Genomic DNA, 16,411 nt, shown 5'->3' with positions numbered 1-16,411 from the left:
ACATGCCCATGCATGGGCACACACACGGGAGCCCACAGCAAGCACAGAGCGGGTGGCCCCAGGGGCCCCCTCTTTTCTACAGAAGGCTGTACCGGCGGACTGGATGATGTAAATACCTTTTCTCCTCGAGACCCTTTTTCACCCCGTTCTCCTTGGAGGCCCTGGAGGGGGAGGAGGAGAAGACCAGCACCACAACGTGTGAACCCAGTGCCTCTGTGCGGAAGGGCCGAGCGCCCGCGGATGGACCGAGCGCCCGCGGATGGACCACCCTCTGCGGTGGAGGCCTGTCTCCCAGGGGTCCCCCTCCTCCCCGGGCCCAGGCAGCTGAGCAAGGCCCCTACGAGAGGGCGAGGACAGCTCCTGGGGCCCTCCGGACACAGACCTGAGCACGCCCTGTCCCGGAACTCAGCTAGCGGAGGGGAGGGATACAGCCTCCGATGCGGTCCGCACTGCCCCCAGAGCCTGAGCACGGAATCAGGGATTTGTCCCCAACACTGAACCCGCGACTCCAGACCCCTTAAACCTCCCCCTGTCCCGTGGCGAGGACCACTGCCCTGCCCTGCACTGCCCCACCCGCAGAAGCAGCACCCAGATCCTGAGCTAAGAACGCCCTTCCCTCTGTGGGCAGCTTTTATGGAAATACCAGCCACGATGTGGGCCTCTCTGACCACGGGGTCTAAATGACTGACCCCCCCCTGCCCGCAGGCACTCCTGACCCTCTCTGCCACGCCTTACTGTGCTCTCAGCCCTCAGCCCCACAGGACCAGCTCCCTGTCTCCCCCACGGAGAATGTAAACCCCCGAGGGCAGGGCCTTCCTTCCTGCATCCCTGGAGGTGAGGGCAGTGCCTGGATTGATGTTCATAAACACTTGAGTGAATAAATGATTCAGTGAATGACTATATCAATCCCTCAGCACAAGAATCTCATCCAAGTTTTGCCCCAAAGCTCCTTCCCCACACTAATGCGCAGGTGCTTGCAATGGATCTCAGATGGGTAGCATGCGCAGTGAGATGCCTGGGCCGCCGGCACCAGCTGATGAACGCGCAGCTGCTCCCCGGGCCAGGCATGGTCCTGCTGGACCGAGGGGCGGAGTGCATCCTGTCCTACCAGGTGGACTCCCTGCATGGCGCCCTCTCTCCTCTCCTTTCCTGGAAAAGGGACCCTCAGACATTCTATGGAAAAGATATTACAGAGGGCAGACACTGCTCGGGCCTGCTTGCTGGTCCCAGGAACAACATACGTCTTTGGTGGCTGGAGAAGAGGCACAGGACCAGGGCCCCAGGGTGCTATCACAGAGGGTCTGTGGACCACCAGCTCTGTGGGCAAACTGGACTCCATGCCATTCAAATATTTCAGCCAGACACCCAGAGACCAGAGGTCTCGAATGTCCCCGAGGTGGTGCAGGCCGCCTTGTTCAAACGTGGACTTTTATATCACTTCTTTGATTTGAAGGTGATCTCAAATCTTTCTTAATGAGAACCAAGAATAGTATTAGAGACCCTAGAAGCCACTTTGCTCCTTATATACCTTATGTAACTGTTCACTGCATCCTCCACTGGGCACCTGCCCACTGAGGATCCGACATGTGTCTTGCACTGTTCCAGGGGCTGGGAATTAATAGACTCCATCCACCCGGGGAGTGGTAGACTGACAGGGTGGTAAAAATGGCTTCTGTAGATCAAGTGTCAGAAATGCCTGGGTTGCAGGGTAGAAATGTGGATTCTTGGGCTCCATCTAAACCCACTGCTTCATTGTCTGGGGAAGAGGTCCCAGGAATGTGCATTTAAACTTGATCTCTAAGGAGATTCTTAAGTACCATGACATTTAAATATTTCTGGCCTAAGAGAAGAGCCGAAAACTCTCATTGCCATTGACACAGGCAGGGCAGTGGGCACTCCGTGTGTAGGTGCAGGAGGCAGACCTGTCAGAAAGCCTGGGTTGCCATCCATGCAGTAGGATCAGAACCCCTTCCAGACAATTGCCTTTACTTACAGGAGCTCCAACATATCCGGGAGGTCCGGGAGGTCCAGGCAGTCCTTGGGATCCCTGCAGAGAGCGTTCACAGGAAAGGTGTGGGGTCAGGGAGAAAAGACAGAAGCAGAAGGGATGCCCAGGCAGTACCCGGGCTTGGGGCCAAGGGCCGCTGCTCCTCTGCCAGTGCCATGTGCTGCTGGCACATGGTCTCACCGAGAGGGCCCCACCTCCACTGCCCCAGCTCTATTTAGAGTTCATGCCGACCCCGCCTGGTGAAGCCATGATTCACACCCACAACTACGCCACTTCAAGGAATAGCTAGTGGGTGTTACGTCTGCTCTGCAATGAGGCCAGCACAACAATGTCCATTTCCACTTGCCCTGTGGCTTTCCCATGATCTGGCCACCAAAGTGCACAGCTTCTGATCGATGTGACTGATTCCTTCAGCTAATCATGCCCCCTTTGCCATGGGGCCAGCACGGCCTGGATGAGTCCCGACAAAGCCCAGCGGAAGTCTGCCGAGCCCAGAGGCTTCTCTGTTGCCTGGACCATCGATGCTACAGCTTTTAAGCAGCTCATCTGGCAACATCTGTTAACATCTACTAAAGATAAAGTGTGCATTTCCTCAGCCAAGATTATCCTAATTTTTGTCATCTACCCTATGTAAATAAAAATATAGCACTTAGGGAGACACACAAATGTGCATTTATCCCTTCACTGATTTTAATGGAAAACAAATGAAATTAGAAACAACCTTCAGAGCCATAAATAGGGGCAAGATCATGTAAATCGCAGTGTACCAGTATTATGGAGCAGCATGCATTAGGAGAATGGGTGGCACCTGTCTGTACTGGCTTGGACAGATGTCTCTGATCTCTCGTTAAATGGAAAAGATAAACAGCAGAGTATGGTATGGTTCATTTTCTGTAAGAATTTAGGAAAAATCACTTATGTGTGGCTATGCACACTGACGCGTGCGTGTCGTTGTGAGAACGGTAGGTAGGCAAGTGTCTGTCCGCCTCTTCCACACATAAAGCAACAGGCTTTGCAAGAAGATTTGTGCACTGGGAATAGCAGAGGAATACAGGTCAGGTGACACTTACCCGCATGCCCACCTCACCGGGCAGCCCGGGCTCCCCCTGCGCACAAAACAGTTCATGGTTATGACCCAGCAGGACCCTGGCCTGGGCACACGGGGCAGACCGAGGACTCAGGGGCCATCTGCTCCTGGAACTCAGAGCTCAGCTGAGGAACTGCAGCTGCTGGCGGTCAGCCTCCCAGGCTGCCCTCGGACAGTCTTCCTACAAGCAGAGCCCGTCCTTCGTGAGGCTGGTACCCTCTCCGCCCCTCTCCGCCCCTCTGGCTCCTGCTGCTGGCGGTCAGCCAAACCGAAGAGGGGAGAACGCACAGCACCGGGAGCCACAGTGAAGGCCTAGCCCAGGAAAGGGGCAATGGCCACCTGAGGGGGAGTGGGGGTGGGTCCAGAACTCCCCTTTCTTCCCTGTGTGCCCCCCACACCTCCTGCCCGAAGTGCTAGAGGCTTGGACCCAGGAGGCGCTCATAGATCAGGGCTCCTGCTCTGGGACCGGCTCACAGGAGGCTGAAAATCTCGAAGGGAACAGAGAGGTAGAGCCCCAGACCTGACTGCCCTCTGAGTTTGTGGTGGAGAAGAGGGTCTCTTTGTGCCGGGGGCAGACCGACCCACGTGAGTTGAGGCCACTGCTTGGGTTTTTGTAGCTACAACCTGGGGACCCGGGTAAATCCCTCACCTTGGACCTCAGCGTGGCTCCAGGTCTGATGTTGGGGACAAGATCTGTGCCCAGGCGCTTGCCAACTAAGGAGGAAATAGCTTCCAAGGACACACAGGCGATGCTAGGTGGCCACAGCCACTGCTGGTGTTGTTATAATTAATGGGCTGGCCCCTGGGGGCCTGGGGAGGTCCCGGCACGAAGGGCCCCCAGCTCAGGGCCCCCAGCAAAGACCGCCCGCTCAAGGCCACAGGACTCTGACCGGAGGCTGCCTTGTGGGGGGGTGGGGGACACATACCCTCATGCCTTTGCTGCCGTCTCTCCCAGGGGGACCAGGCAGGCCCAGGGACCCCTAGGACAGATGAGAGCCAGAAAAGCAATTAGTGCAGGACAGAGTGTAAGAAATCCAGGTTCTCAGGCTTCCCCTGAGACCCGCCCTATCGGTGGGGGTCCGGGCTCTAATGAGAACCCCCGGTGGTCTGGACACCCGGCAGCCCCTGGCCCACGGCCCCCCCCCGCCTGCGGTCCTTGCTCGCCCCAGGCCCAGCATCACGCGCGGGAAGCAGAGCACCTCAGCCCCGCCCAGCGCGCCCGGGGCTGGAGGGTTCTGGCCGCAGGTGCCCTCCGTGGTGTAGGATGGCCCGCAGCACCGCCAGATGCCAGCAGCGCTCCCAGCGATGACAACCCAAATGCATCCACAGCGCCAAATGCCCCCCCTGCCCCGTCCCCGGCTGAGAACCACGGGGCTGAAGAGCCACAGGTCATTAAAACAAACGAAGCCGGGCGAACTCCATCCTCACAAAGCACCCCCAGAGGCACACGGCAGGCTCACTCCCGGAGCAGCTGTCGGGGAGGAAAGGGGGTGTGGGCCAGAGCGCTCATCTCCCCCTCTCCCCCACATGCTTCCTGGGGAGGGTGTGGGGGGACAGTTCAAAATCAGGGACTCCTGGGTCTCTCGGCTACTATCCCACTAAAATCGAAGGACTCCACCAACACCATCAGCCCGCCCTCCCCCGTCAATTCCCTGGGGGACACTGAGCGCACCAGTGCCTCTTTCTGGGCTTTTCCATTCGTGAAACGAGAATGTTGGCCATTCGGTGAATGAGGGAATGGATGGATCTACAGGCAATATTTAGAAGCCACCTGGCGCTGGTCCTGGAGTATGTATCCTTATCTTCCCAAGAACCCCGCCAGATAGGTCTTAGGAAGACCTCAAAGGCATGTCAGACATCACACATTTCTTATTTTTACATATAAGATGCATGCATGTATGTGTGTAAATACACACACACACACCTTTAACATTCCTATGAAGTGACTCCCAAGGCCTTGTCATTTCATCTATGTCACTATGATAAGAAACAGACAGACTGCCATCTCTGGTCCTGGCACCTGACGGACATGAGTCTGCAGCTCTGCACCTTTCTATCCGTGACCTCAGACGAAGCCACACTGTGTGTCACTGGCCACTCATCTAAATGTGGATGATGGTGCAGCCTCTCCTCCCAGCTCACCGTGACCACAGCCACCCTGCCCCCAACAGCAGAGGCGTCAGACGGAATCGCACTGCACCAAGACACAGTGGCCAGGAAACAGGCCTTGCCTGGGGGACGTGCATCATGCGCTGCAAGGGAGACACACGCTTGCTCCCGTCTAACGGTGTAACGGTGGGGGCAGGGCGCTTAGGCTCACACAAAACACCGATCTGCTAGTAAGTGCGTGTGCATTTCAGCAGGGAGACCAGCCTGCATGCTGTGCTTCTGCACAGCCCTCGGGCAAAACTCAACATGTCCCAGGGGGAAATGTCACAGAAGAAGAAGTACTTCCCTGAGGACATGCCCTTGATGGTGCTCCCCTCTGGAGTCAGGCCTCGTGGGGTCACCTGGTACAGAGCTCACCCCGGGTGTTGTACCAGGTGAGATAGCAGGTCCTTGAAAGGCCCGCCTGTCTTCTGGCTGCTGCAGGTGGGCAAGACCCGCAGCTAACGCCAGGTAAGGGGTATCTCGGTGGGCTCCCACCTCAGGAATCAAGGGGGGAGGGCGGCAGGCATGCACCGGAGCTCCCAGGGCGTCTAACAAAGGGAGCCGGGGTGGAGCCCGGAGACAAAGCCAGGGGGACCTCCAGAGAGTTTCGGAACCTTCCCTTTGCCCAGAGGCGCCACATTCCCAGCCTGTTGGCACTTTCCAATAGGTGCCCAACAAGGATCTGGGTGAATCGGTCCCATTCGCAAGACAGGAGCTCTGGGAGGCGGGGGACCAGGACTTCCAGGACTTCCTCCCTTCCACGGTACCCGCCTGGCACAGGCCCCCACAGGTGCGCCACAGGGGGCGGCGATGGGGGACCTCCTACTTTAAAACAGCCTGGGGGCATGAAACCCCCAGGGACAAAGTGAAAGGCAGGATGTGTAGAAAAAGCAAAGGTCTTGGGCCGTAAGCTGTGGCTTTGAATTCCTCACCTCTGAGGACCGATGACCATGGCCAAGCTAGTGAGATGCTCGCAGTCTCAGTCCGTGTCTGTAAGCAGGGGCCACAGACCCAGCTACAGGCGCGCTTCCCAAGGACATGGGCAGCGTGGCAAACTGGTTTTAGATGACTGGCATCAGAACCAGCCACCTCGGCTTAGTTACAGGGGTGGGCAACCCTTGCTTTGCTGAGCACCGACTACAGGCCTCTTTGGGGGCGAGTATTTTCTTTGAGAGGCTAACACCTCGTTTTGAATCTTATTTTACATGGTTGGGATAACCAAGCTAGACCTGCAAACAGACACATTCTGAGAAATTTATACTTTCAAGTCATCATGAGATGCAGGCATTTCATTAGATGGTTTCTGCTCTTAAGAAAATTGTGTCCCAAGAAAAAGTCAACCTGGCCCAGATACTGTTTGAGTATCACCTAGTCTTGACATCACAGAACACCACCATGTCCGTGTGACACACCTCCCCAGTCCTGCAGCCAGACTCACCATTGCCCACAGAGGCCTTGCAAAGAGAAAGCTATGGCCCTGGGCTGCCTGCTTCCCGTTAGGAAGTCACTCACCCTCTCTGAGCCACAGGTTCATCCTTTGTAAGTTAGAGGGGCACAGGCACACGCTGCTTTCAGATGAGAAAGTGAATGTGAACATAGTTCGTAGACTATAAACTAATACTGAAGGCCAGTTTGTTCTCTTGAGAAGGAAGAAGGGAGTGGAGAGGGACAGGAAGCTGGCCTGGAGTTGGCCATGTCCAGCAGGGGGTGCTTCACAAAGGGGACACGTGCAACTAAAGAGCTGACAGTTAAGTACTCTCCTGCGTGTGGGTTTCAGCCCCAGGCAAGTTCACTCTGGATTCAATGAGACTGAGGAATGACAATGGAATGTTCTTGGGTGAAAGGGTTTATACCCAACTTTATTCTTACGGTGGCAGGTCAGTCACTAGAGTCCTATCCACTCAGAGCAAGTCTGCACGCAGCAAGCCGGTCTCTGCCTCTGGGCCCCTCTGTCCTCATATTCGTCCTCTGGGCCTCTCTGCCTGCACAGCTGCCCTGCACAGCCGTCCTCTGGGCCCCTCTGTCTGCACAGCCATCCTCTGGGCCTCTCTGCCTGCACAGCTGCCCTGCACAGCCGTCCTCTGGGCCCCTCTGTCTGCACAGCCATCCTCTGGGCCTCTCTGCACAGTCGTCCCGCACAGCTGTTCTCCGGGCCTCTGTCCTTGGCACTGCAACTGCTCCAGCCTCTGCTCTGCTCTCCTGCAGCCTTGCAGCCCTGCCACCGTGTCACCGAGAGCACTGGGTGGAGCTCTTTATATGGAGTCAATAACAACACATTGCCCACACGTGTATAGTGAGCCAGCCAAAGAGGGCCAGGTGAGAATCCTGGCCACAGGAACTCTCATTTTATCCACACTGGCTCAGCCACATGGTAAGAGAAACTCACTCACTCCTGGTCACACAGTTAATAGACTTGTAAAATGAGGACAATATTTACCTCAAAACTAAATGTGTGTGTGGGGCCTGGCGTAGTATTGTTTATAAACACCAGGTACTGTTACTATTCTCAGGTGCTCTGTGGATTATTTGAGATGAACTGAAGAGAGGAAAAGACACCCACTGTGCCCGTCTGTGTGGGCCCACCTGGGCCAGCTAACACCCTCCAGGCTTCCTGAGGCCTTGGGGTTATAGAAGTCCTGGGGGAGGCAGGGGATCTGACATTCCCAGTTCTCAGCCGCCTCTGGGGACAAGACCTCAGGATGCCGAGGATGCAGAAAATGTTATTTGGCATATAAAGAATGAAATACTTTGCTGGAGCAATGGTAGTTATACGTAACATTTATGAGTACTTGGTACAAATATAAGTTATTTATTTTCATTTGCTCATCTCATTAGCGACCCTCTGAGGTGAGCATATTACAGTTGCCAATTAATAGATGAGGAATGCAAGCGTCAGAGAATAGCTTTGAGGTGTCACACAGCTGGGACAGGCCTGGTCTGAACCCAGCCAGTCTGTGGAGGGTCGGAGCCTTCAGCCAACCTGTGCCCTCCTGGTCCATCTGCCCAGCAATTGCCCTCCCCACAAACGTTCTCACCCCCTCACATGAAGCCCTCGGTCCTTTGATGGGCCCTTCAGGCTGGGCAAGTGCCTGAGTGCCAGAAGCTCCAGGGGAAGTGCAGATTTTCCTATTCCAGCTCTGCCGGGGTCTGTGAGATCCCTGAACCCCAAACTTTTCCCACATGTCCTTCAGCACCACGGACAGGGGCTGTGGCACCTTTATTTATTCTCTCAGCATGTCGGCCCCAAACTACTAGGCTATCAGAAGTGGCTAATCTTATTTTAGCCTAAACCCTTTAATTATTTTAAAAATAGAAGGCACTCAACCACAGTTATCCAACTCAATAACCATGAATAATGCACATTAACGCACAGGCTAAGAATAGGAGATGGGGGCGCGGAGTCAGCCAGTCGTGAACGGAGAGAAAGGGACCCAAGGCTGGACGCAAGTGGCATGAACGTCTCTCAGAAGTTTCACACAGACAAACACACACATATAATTGGTGTTTTATGGCTCAGACGCTCAATAATGCAGTCATTACAGAAAAATGAGCTGGTTCCCACGAGGGACATGGCTTTTGACGGCCAAGGATTCCCGATCAGGAGCATCACTTTTGGGGAAGGGCAGGGACCCGGCACTGGCCAGTGTGGCGGTCAGAGCAGGGCCTCGAGTGGGACAGGTGTGGGCTCGGCCCCGCTCTCCCACCCCCCTGAGACCTGGAGCCTGCCCCAGTTTCTTTACAGGGGCTGTGGGAGGCTCAGACTTGTAAACCGAATAGCCTGGCATGTATAAAGATGTCAATAAAAAAAATCACCATTCTTTCTACTGCACAGCACCGTCTTCAAGACAGAGTCACTGTACCGCTGCGGATAAGCTCACCAAGTGCTGAGCACTGAATTCTGCACGGCCACTATTGCTAGTGCCCCCATCACCCCACCCTTTCAGAAAGAAACAGTGAAATAAGTGTGCCCATGACCCCTTCCTGCGCCATGGATTCCACTTATACCAGAAGCCCCTGATCCGCAGAAGCATCTATGGTTTCTGGAGACCTTTCCTGGTCACTGCTCTGGAAGAAGGCTCCAGAGAAAACCCCAAACAGCAGAGTCCTCTCTTCATTGCCCACCTACCTCCACAGCCCATTCCACCTGCACAAGATCTTGTCATTGCACAATTTCAAATTCAGCATGGCTTTGAAAGGCGCCAACGAACGAGCTCAGGTGGGCAGGACATGCTCTTACAGTGTGGATGGCACAAGGTATGTCTGGCCACTGCTGGCTCTGCCCTACTGGCTATGCAGTGGCCGGGGCAACTTTTTCTAGAAACTCCTCATCACCCCTGCCCCCACCACCTTTACTCTCAGATGGTTGAATAAATCATACTGCAAAGCTCATGTGCCCTCTCTCTGGTTGTCTAGCACAGTGCCTGCCCTTCAATGGGCAGTTACGTGTTGTTATGATTCGGAACAAGGCAAAGAGTGGACGCTTTCCTAAGTCTCAGCGGTCTTTCCCAGGACACCGGCCTAATGACGCCTTCTGCCTGCACCCACTGGGAGGCGTGAGTAAGAACGCAGCCAGGGAACCACCTGCTCCATGCTTGATGCTTTGAAGGATTTTACCAGCAGAGGGGACGGTGGACGTGCAAGGAGGAATCAGTGATGGGGAGGCAGAAATATCCAGGGAGGGCCCTGGGAAATATGAGCCCAACGTCAGCAGGAGACAAATACGGGGGAAAGGTCACCTGGGGCCGCAGCCCAGCAGGCAGGGAGCTTACTCCAAACACGTGGGCCTCTCTGCCAAACAGCAGGAGTGGCTGGGTGGTGTCGGGAGAGGACACTGTGACAACAGCAGCATTTAAATCAAACACACGTTCACGTGTACTTCTAAGCTCCAGACGGGATGGCACATTTCAGTCAAAGGAAGACTTGTGGAGCCAGGGAATTTCAGGCCCCCGACCCACCCGGACAGTGACTGTGCACCCTTCCCAGGAGGCTGGGCGCTTCTGGTTCCCAGCGGCATGGAGGGGCCAGCTTCTCTCAGTTTCACATCACCAGAGAATAGGAGCCCCGGCTCCTCGGGCACCTGGTTTGGAATAAACGTGTGCAGAATCCACTTTTTCAGACCCGGGGACCAGGCCCCTGCATGCCGGCTAAGAATCTGGCTCCCTGGCAACCTCCTTGATCTCCTCGTGGCAGCCTTGGGCTCCCTTTCCTGCACCTTCCAGTCGGCCCCTTACTTGCTTAGCTTCACAGTGAGCCCCCCACCGGGACGCCCCTGTGATGACGCCAGAAGTGCCCCCGGCCCCGGGGTCCTCTTCAGGACACTCGGTTGAATTTTCGAGAAGACAGCACCTGGCAGCGAGCACGGCCGCCACCCTCTGTCCAGCTCACGTCTCTTCCCGCACAGCCACGCTTGTCCTGGTAACGATGGGAGAAAACCACGAAAGGCAGGGAGCTGATGTCCACTTGACCTAAAATTCTGTCTGCTACTGGGGCAGCCAGATCAATAAAACACGGACGAGTTTCTCATATTTGCTCATTTTTTTTCTGGGGCAGCTCACTGTGAAACCTGAGCACAAAATCCTTGGGAAGTTGCATTCATCGCCATATGGATTTCTGTGAAAATGCCGAAGAAAGCATTTTTGGTGGCTGTTTGGGTTTTTCCCCCTTCACCACGTGCTGAGCACCGAGTTGCCGAGCCAAGCATGGCTTTATGGGACGCTTTGCCCAGCTCCGTCTCCTGCAGTTCTCATGGGCTCTTCCCGGCTGTACGGGGCAGTCCGGACTCCACGAGGGGCCGTGAAGCCCCCTCCTTCCCCTGCCCTGCGTTGCTCCAGGGAGGTTGGGTCTCCTTGGCAGCCAGATCGGCCCACCTGCACGCCCTGGTCTAGGCCAGCCTCTGCCCACAGGCCTGCGCCCCAGTCCAACTCTCACTGTAATATTAAGACCAGCTGTTCTTCACAAGGGAGACAAAAAACGCCGGTAGGAAATGCATTGCCTCAAGTATCTGAGCTGTTGGAGATGTGGCTTAGATGGCCCTGACTTCGCTCGGCAATGGGACATACAAGGACTCATTCCTGGCTGGCCCTCTGTCACTGTCACCAGCCCTAACTGGCTCATTCCGTGGCAGTAGAATGGGTGCTGGATTCAAGGCTCTCACAGCCTCCGGCCAGGGGGAAAGGACACCTCTCTCCAAACTTGTCAGCAAAAGTACTGAGTTCACCTGGTTTGAGAAACGTAGAGAATCGTCACGCTCAGGGAACCCAGGACCCTGAAGGCTTAGACCCTGTCCCTACTACAGCTTTCTGAAATCATTATTTACCAGGTACCTGTCAAGGTCGTCCTGGAAATCCTCGTTTACACTCACTTCAGCCTCAGGAGAGCATAGAGTTGTTTCTATTATCTTCCATGAGCAGGTGAGGAAACTGAGGCACCAAGCCTTGTAATGACTTTTCCAAGGTTATACGACAGGACAGAGGCAGTGCTGGGCTGCCATAGCCTGACCCTCAGCTGCTGCCACGTCCTGCCATGTGGACCCACCAGCCACCACACCACCCAGTAGTCGGCAAACCCCCACGCTGGGACAGAGGGCTCTTCCCTCCAAAATCATACTGCTTTTGGATTTCACACATAAACAATTATGAATATACTTGTGGATAAAGTGAAGGTTCCTGTGGCCAGGATTCTCACCTGGCCTTGGTTGGCTGGCTTGCTACACATGTGTGGGCAATAGGTTACTACTGACTCTATATAAAGAGCTCTGCCCAGGGCTCTGGGGGACACAGTGGCACAGCTGCATGACTGCAGGAGAGCAGGGACTGAGATGGCTGGGGACAGAGGGGCCCGGAGGCAGAGACCGGCTTGCTGCGTGCAGACTCGCTCTGAGTGAATGGGGTTCTAGTGACTGACCTGCCACCATGGGAATAAAGTTGGGTATAACCCTTTCACCCCAAGAACATTCTGTTGTCATTTTTCGGTCTCACTGAATCCATAGTGAACTTGTCCAGGGCTGAAACCCATTGGCAAGACAATACTATATTTGAAAAGATTTTCATTATATTAAGATTAAGATCTAGTCTTTGGTTAAGTGTTTACAGATAAACTAATGTTGTGACACCATGAAAAGCAATTAACAAGACATACACAGTATCCCAGACCTCACAGCCCCCGTGTGCTGGTGGTTTGCACGGCACGCACATCTTATGTGTGAGCACACCCGGGTTCCTTCCTAAGTTCTCTGATGTCCGTCTAGCTGATGGAAGGCGATTTCCCACGAGGTTGTGCCCGTTTGTCGCTGCAGTTGTTAAGAGTCCTTATAAAGAACAGGGCAGCTTGTGGTCCTGCTTCCGCTTTCCCTTCACCTGAGCTGTGCTTCCGACAGTTCCCCAGCTGTTTCTCAGGGTAATTTCTAAGCTCCCCCAGCAGTGCCGCCCCGAGGATCCTAGGAGACACAACGCTCTGCTGATGCGACCATTCTCCACTCCTCCATCCACAACATCCTGCAGCCCACATGGCATCTCCTGACAGTGCTGCCTCCCTCTGCACACGTGACACCACGTGGGCTAGAGCTGGCACAGCTCGACCTGCTTAAGGGTCAGTGATTAGAATCCACTTGAAAAGACAGCTGCCTGCCAGGAATGTGGGTACACGCCTCCTCCACTGGACTGGGGACCAGAGACCCAGCCTAGCTCTGAGAGCTCTGGGAAGGCAGCGCTCTCCCCCACACACTAGGCGCCTGGATGCTGTCTGCTGAAGAAACATGCACATCTGTCACGGATTGTAGCATTAACTTCTAGCAGGTCAAGGAAAGGAATAAAGACCAAGGACATTTTTTTATATGCACCTACCAGGTACCAGAGACAAAGCCAGACATGCTCACAGGCACTACTGACCTCCTGTAAGCCCCAGGACAACTCCGGAGGGTGGGCATCAATGGTCCCACGTCACACATGACACAGCCGAGGCTCAGAGAGACGCTAACCGAAGATCCCCCAGCCTCCGCAGAGCTGGGGTCCGAACCAGTTCTGCCAACTCCCCAGACATGCTTTCCATCATCGGGGCACAAGGCCCAGGCTCGCTTTGCCCTCCCCCCACCAGATGCTAGTTTATGAGGAAAAGAAGGCAGCTGGGAGTCGCAGAGACCTCCCCAACGTCACACTGGGCAGGAGCCCTGCAGGGGACGCCTGGCGAGGGCGCTTGGCTTCCAGGCACCAGAGGGCGCTGTGGGCCCAGGAAGGCGCGACCACTCCGGGGTCCGCAGGCTCATCCCCCCGCAGACCGGTACCCAGAGCGGGACCCTTAGGATGCCCCAGAAGGAAGCTCACCCGAGAACGCACATTTGGGCCTTGTTTTGTTGTTTGTAAATCTTTCTACCCGACTGGCTCCCGGTCCAGTTGATTCTGCAGACCTCATCCCCGTGGAGTGCAGACCGGCTCAGTGCCCACCCAAGGCACCCTTATGCCAGCATCCGCACCGCGCTTATTAATTCTCTCCACATGGAAGAACCAAGGGCGGGAGGGGCATGGAGGTCAGCACCCCTCCCCATGCTCCCTGACTCCCCCCCGAGCTCTCCGAATGGGCCCAGAGCAGCGGTCACCGGCCCTCCTCGCCCTCCTCACCCCGAAGGGCATCAGTAACCAGAACAGTAGCGTCACAGCTTCGGGAGGCCTGCCGTCTGCCTCCTGCTCTGGTCCACCCAGCCACCTTCCATGGCAGGAACACCTGTCCCCCTTCTACAGGAAGGGGGGCTGAGGCTCAGGGCAGCCCGAGGACAGACACAGGGTCAATGCCAAGTGGGGCCATAGTCTGAAGCTGGGCTGCCCAACTGCGGAGTCTGCGACCCCCATCCTGAGCCAAGCGTCCCCTGGCCCCGGGCGCCCATCTGTTCACTCACCCACTGGCCGGCATTCAATGCCAGCTGCCTCCCAGGCACTCTGAAGGAGGGCCCGCCCTCCCTCCCACTGCCATGCCCCAGGCCCGGGGCTGTGGGCTGCCGTCCCCCTTTACCTGAGCCCGATTTCACAGACACTCAAACCCTGAGGGAGACTTACCCCAACATCCTGTGGTGAACGTGGGCTGGAACAGGCACCAGAGAGGAGGCTGGCCTCCAAGACAACGGGCACAGACAGCCCAGGAACATGGCACCACCCAAACTTCCGGGGAAGGGTGAGTCACTCAGCCCCCCAGCTTGCCTTCATTTCAGTACTGACCGGTGACTGTGTTTCCCAGCCGTGTTCCTGACTACGTGACCAGGGCAGGTTACTGGACCTCTCAGCTGTGTTCTCATCTGTGAATGGGCCTAGCAGGCCTTCCCTGGAGCAGAGCCTTAGAGCTGAGACACTGCGTGGGGCACAGACACCTTGTGCAGCACCTGGCCCTCAGAGGCTGGTGCTCACCATCACACTGGGTGATTCCAACACCCCAAACACAAGGGCACAGCCAGCACCCGAGCGACATGGTCGCCGGACCCCTCAGCCTGCAGTCCATCCAATCCCCGGTACTCTGCAATTGCTCTGTGGAGAATGCTCAGGAAAGAGGCCAGTGCGGGGGGCTCTGTCCTAGTGTGCCAGTCATCAGGGGCCTTCTCCGCTCCATGCAATCTGTCAGTCCCCCTGACCTACCCTGGCCCTGTCCCGTCCTGGGAGAGGAGGCAGAGACTCCGAGCCATGGAAGAGAGCCCCAGGGCCCAGACTGGGGTGGCTGACCGCCAAGCCTTAGAGCTGCTGACTGTGAGGCGTCGTGCATCACCCAGTCCCTGCGCAGCATTTCACAGATGAGGCAGCACAGGCCCAGAGAGGGAGGTGACTCGCCCCGAATCGCACAGCTCCTATGTGGCAGAACCTAGATTCAGACTGTGCTCAAAATGCCCAGCTGCGAGAGAATGTCCACTGAGGATGGAGCCCATGTCTCCTGCCAGCACCCAGTGGGTGAGGTCTCCCTGGCTACGCTGGGACCCACTGTGTCAGGTCCCAATTATGGCACCTGGGCAGAAGTTCAGGCACTAGGGAGATGCTCCCAGGCTGGGTCTTGAGCTGCCCACCTTGAGCTCGAACAGCGTGGATGCAGCAGAGTTGCTCCCCCTGCTCATGGGAGGAAGGAGGCCTGTCAGTTCCTGCCTGGCGACACCCACACACGGGAAGGGCAGCACATCGGTGGGAGGACAGGCTGGTGCAGGACTTGCATGCTGGTGCAACCCAGCGGGCACCACCCAGGCCAAGTGCCCTGACTTCAAGGGTCCAGCGCCCCCAGTCCTGACACCAGGGAACATGTGGACATCCTGTTACCACCCCGTGCTCTGGTTCTGGACCTCCAGGGACCACGCATGCTAGAAACTATGAAAGCAGCTGCCAAATTTGAGCCCTGAGGTTCCAGGCACTGCGGTCATGAAAGGCGGCTGCATCAGCCCATTTTGGGTGTCGGGAGACCCAGACTGGACATGAGGGCAGAGCTAGAGTGCCAGGGCTGACTGGACAGGCCTGCCTGGTACAAGGCTCCGGGAGGCCGTGCATCACGCTGTCTCTCAGGTGCTTTGTATTCATGTGCAGTGGTCACTGCGTGCCTGCGCTTATAACAGGTATGAAAAAGAATTCCATTTATTCTGGAATAAATCAAAATGCAGAGGAAGATAAGGGAGAAAATAAATACCATCACAACTGTGTCCTTCACAGACAACTGTGGCTACTCATGGGGTTCTGCCTCCAGAAATAATCTCTCTCTCTATCTCTCCCTCCCTCTCTCTCTCTCTCTCTCTCTCTCTCTCACACACACACACACACACACACACACACACACACCTGGGTCATATTGTGTAGATATTTTGCAATGTGTTTTGAAAATTAACAAAGTATTATCTTCATTTTCTAGGTCCTTAATTATTCTTCTAAATGTACCTTTGCATCCCTGAATTCTGTTGCATTATTTAGCTGTACAATAACTTATTTTACCCTTTGCCCACTACATGGCATTTCGGTTGTTTCCAGTCTTGCTTGTAGATTGCACTGAATAAAACTCACAGCTGTGCCCTTGTGCGTGTCCTTGATGTATCTCCTTAGAGTGAATCTCTAGACATAATAAAAGGGCAGGGAGAGAACAGACTGGCCATGTGAAAGCTGTTCCCCAGTAATTTAACGGAGTGGCGCCCGGTTCTCACGCCAGCCCTACGCAAGGGGTTG

General features: G+C 55.6%; 1 protein-coding gene across 1 annotated transcript in view; it reads right to left on the bottom strand.

Moving 5' to 3' along the window:
* COL22A1 (collagen type XXII alpha 1 chain) overlaps positions 1-16,411 on the bottom strand; it is a 236,818-nt gene that overhangs the window by 143,298 nt on the left and 77,109 nt on the right. The window contains exons 13-16 of the mRNA XM_073230303.1: positions 4,022-4,075; positions 3,079-3,114; positions 1,994-2,047; positions 117-161 (exon numbers count right to left, since the gene is read on the bottom strand). Coding sequence (XP_073086404.1) covers positions 117-161; positions 1,994-2,047; positions 3,079-3,114; positions 4,022-4,075 — 189 coding nt within the window. The remainder of the gene's footprint in view (positions 1-116; positions 162-1,993; positions 2,048-3,078; positions 3,115-4,021; positions 4,076-16,411) is intronic.

The sequence above is a fragment of the Manis javanica genome, chromosome 2, assembly GCF_040802235.1.
Source record: "Manis javanica isolate MJ-LG chromosome 2, MJ_LKY, whole genome shotgun sequence".
Taxonomy (NCBI): Eukaryota; Metazoa; Chordata; class Mammalia; order Pholidota; family Manidae; genus Manis; species Manis javanica.
This window is presented reverse-complemented; position numbering and strand designations above follow the sequence as displayed.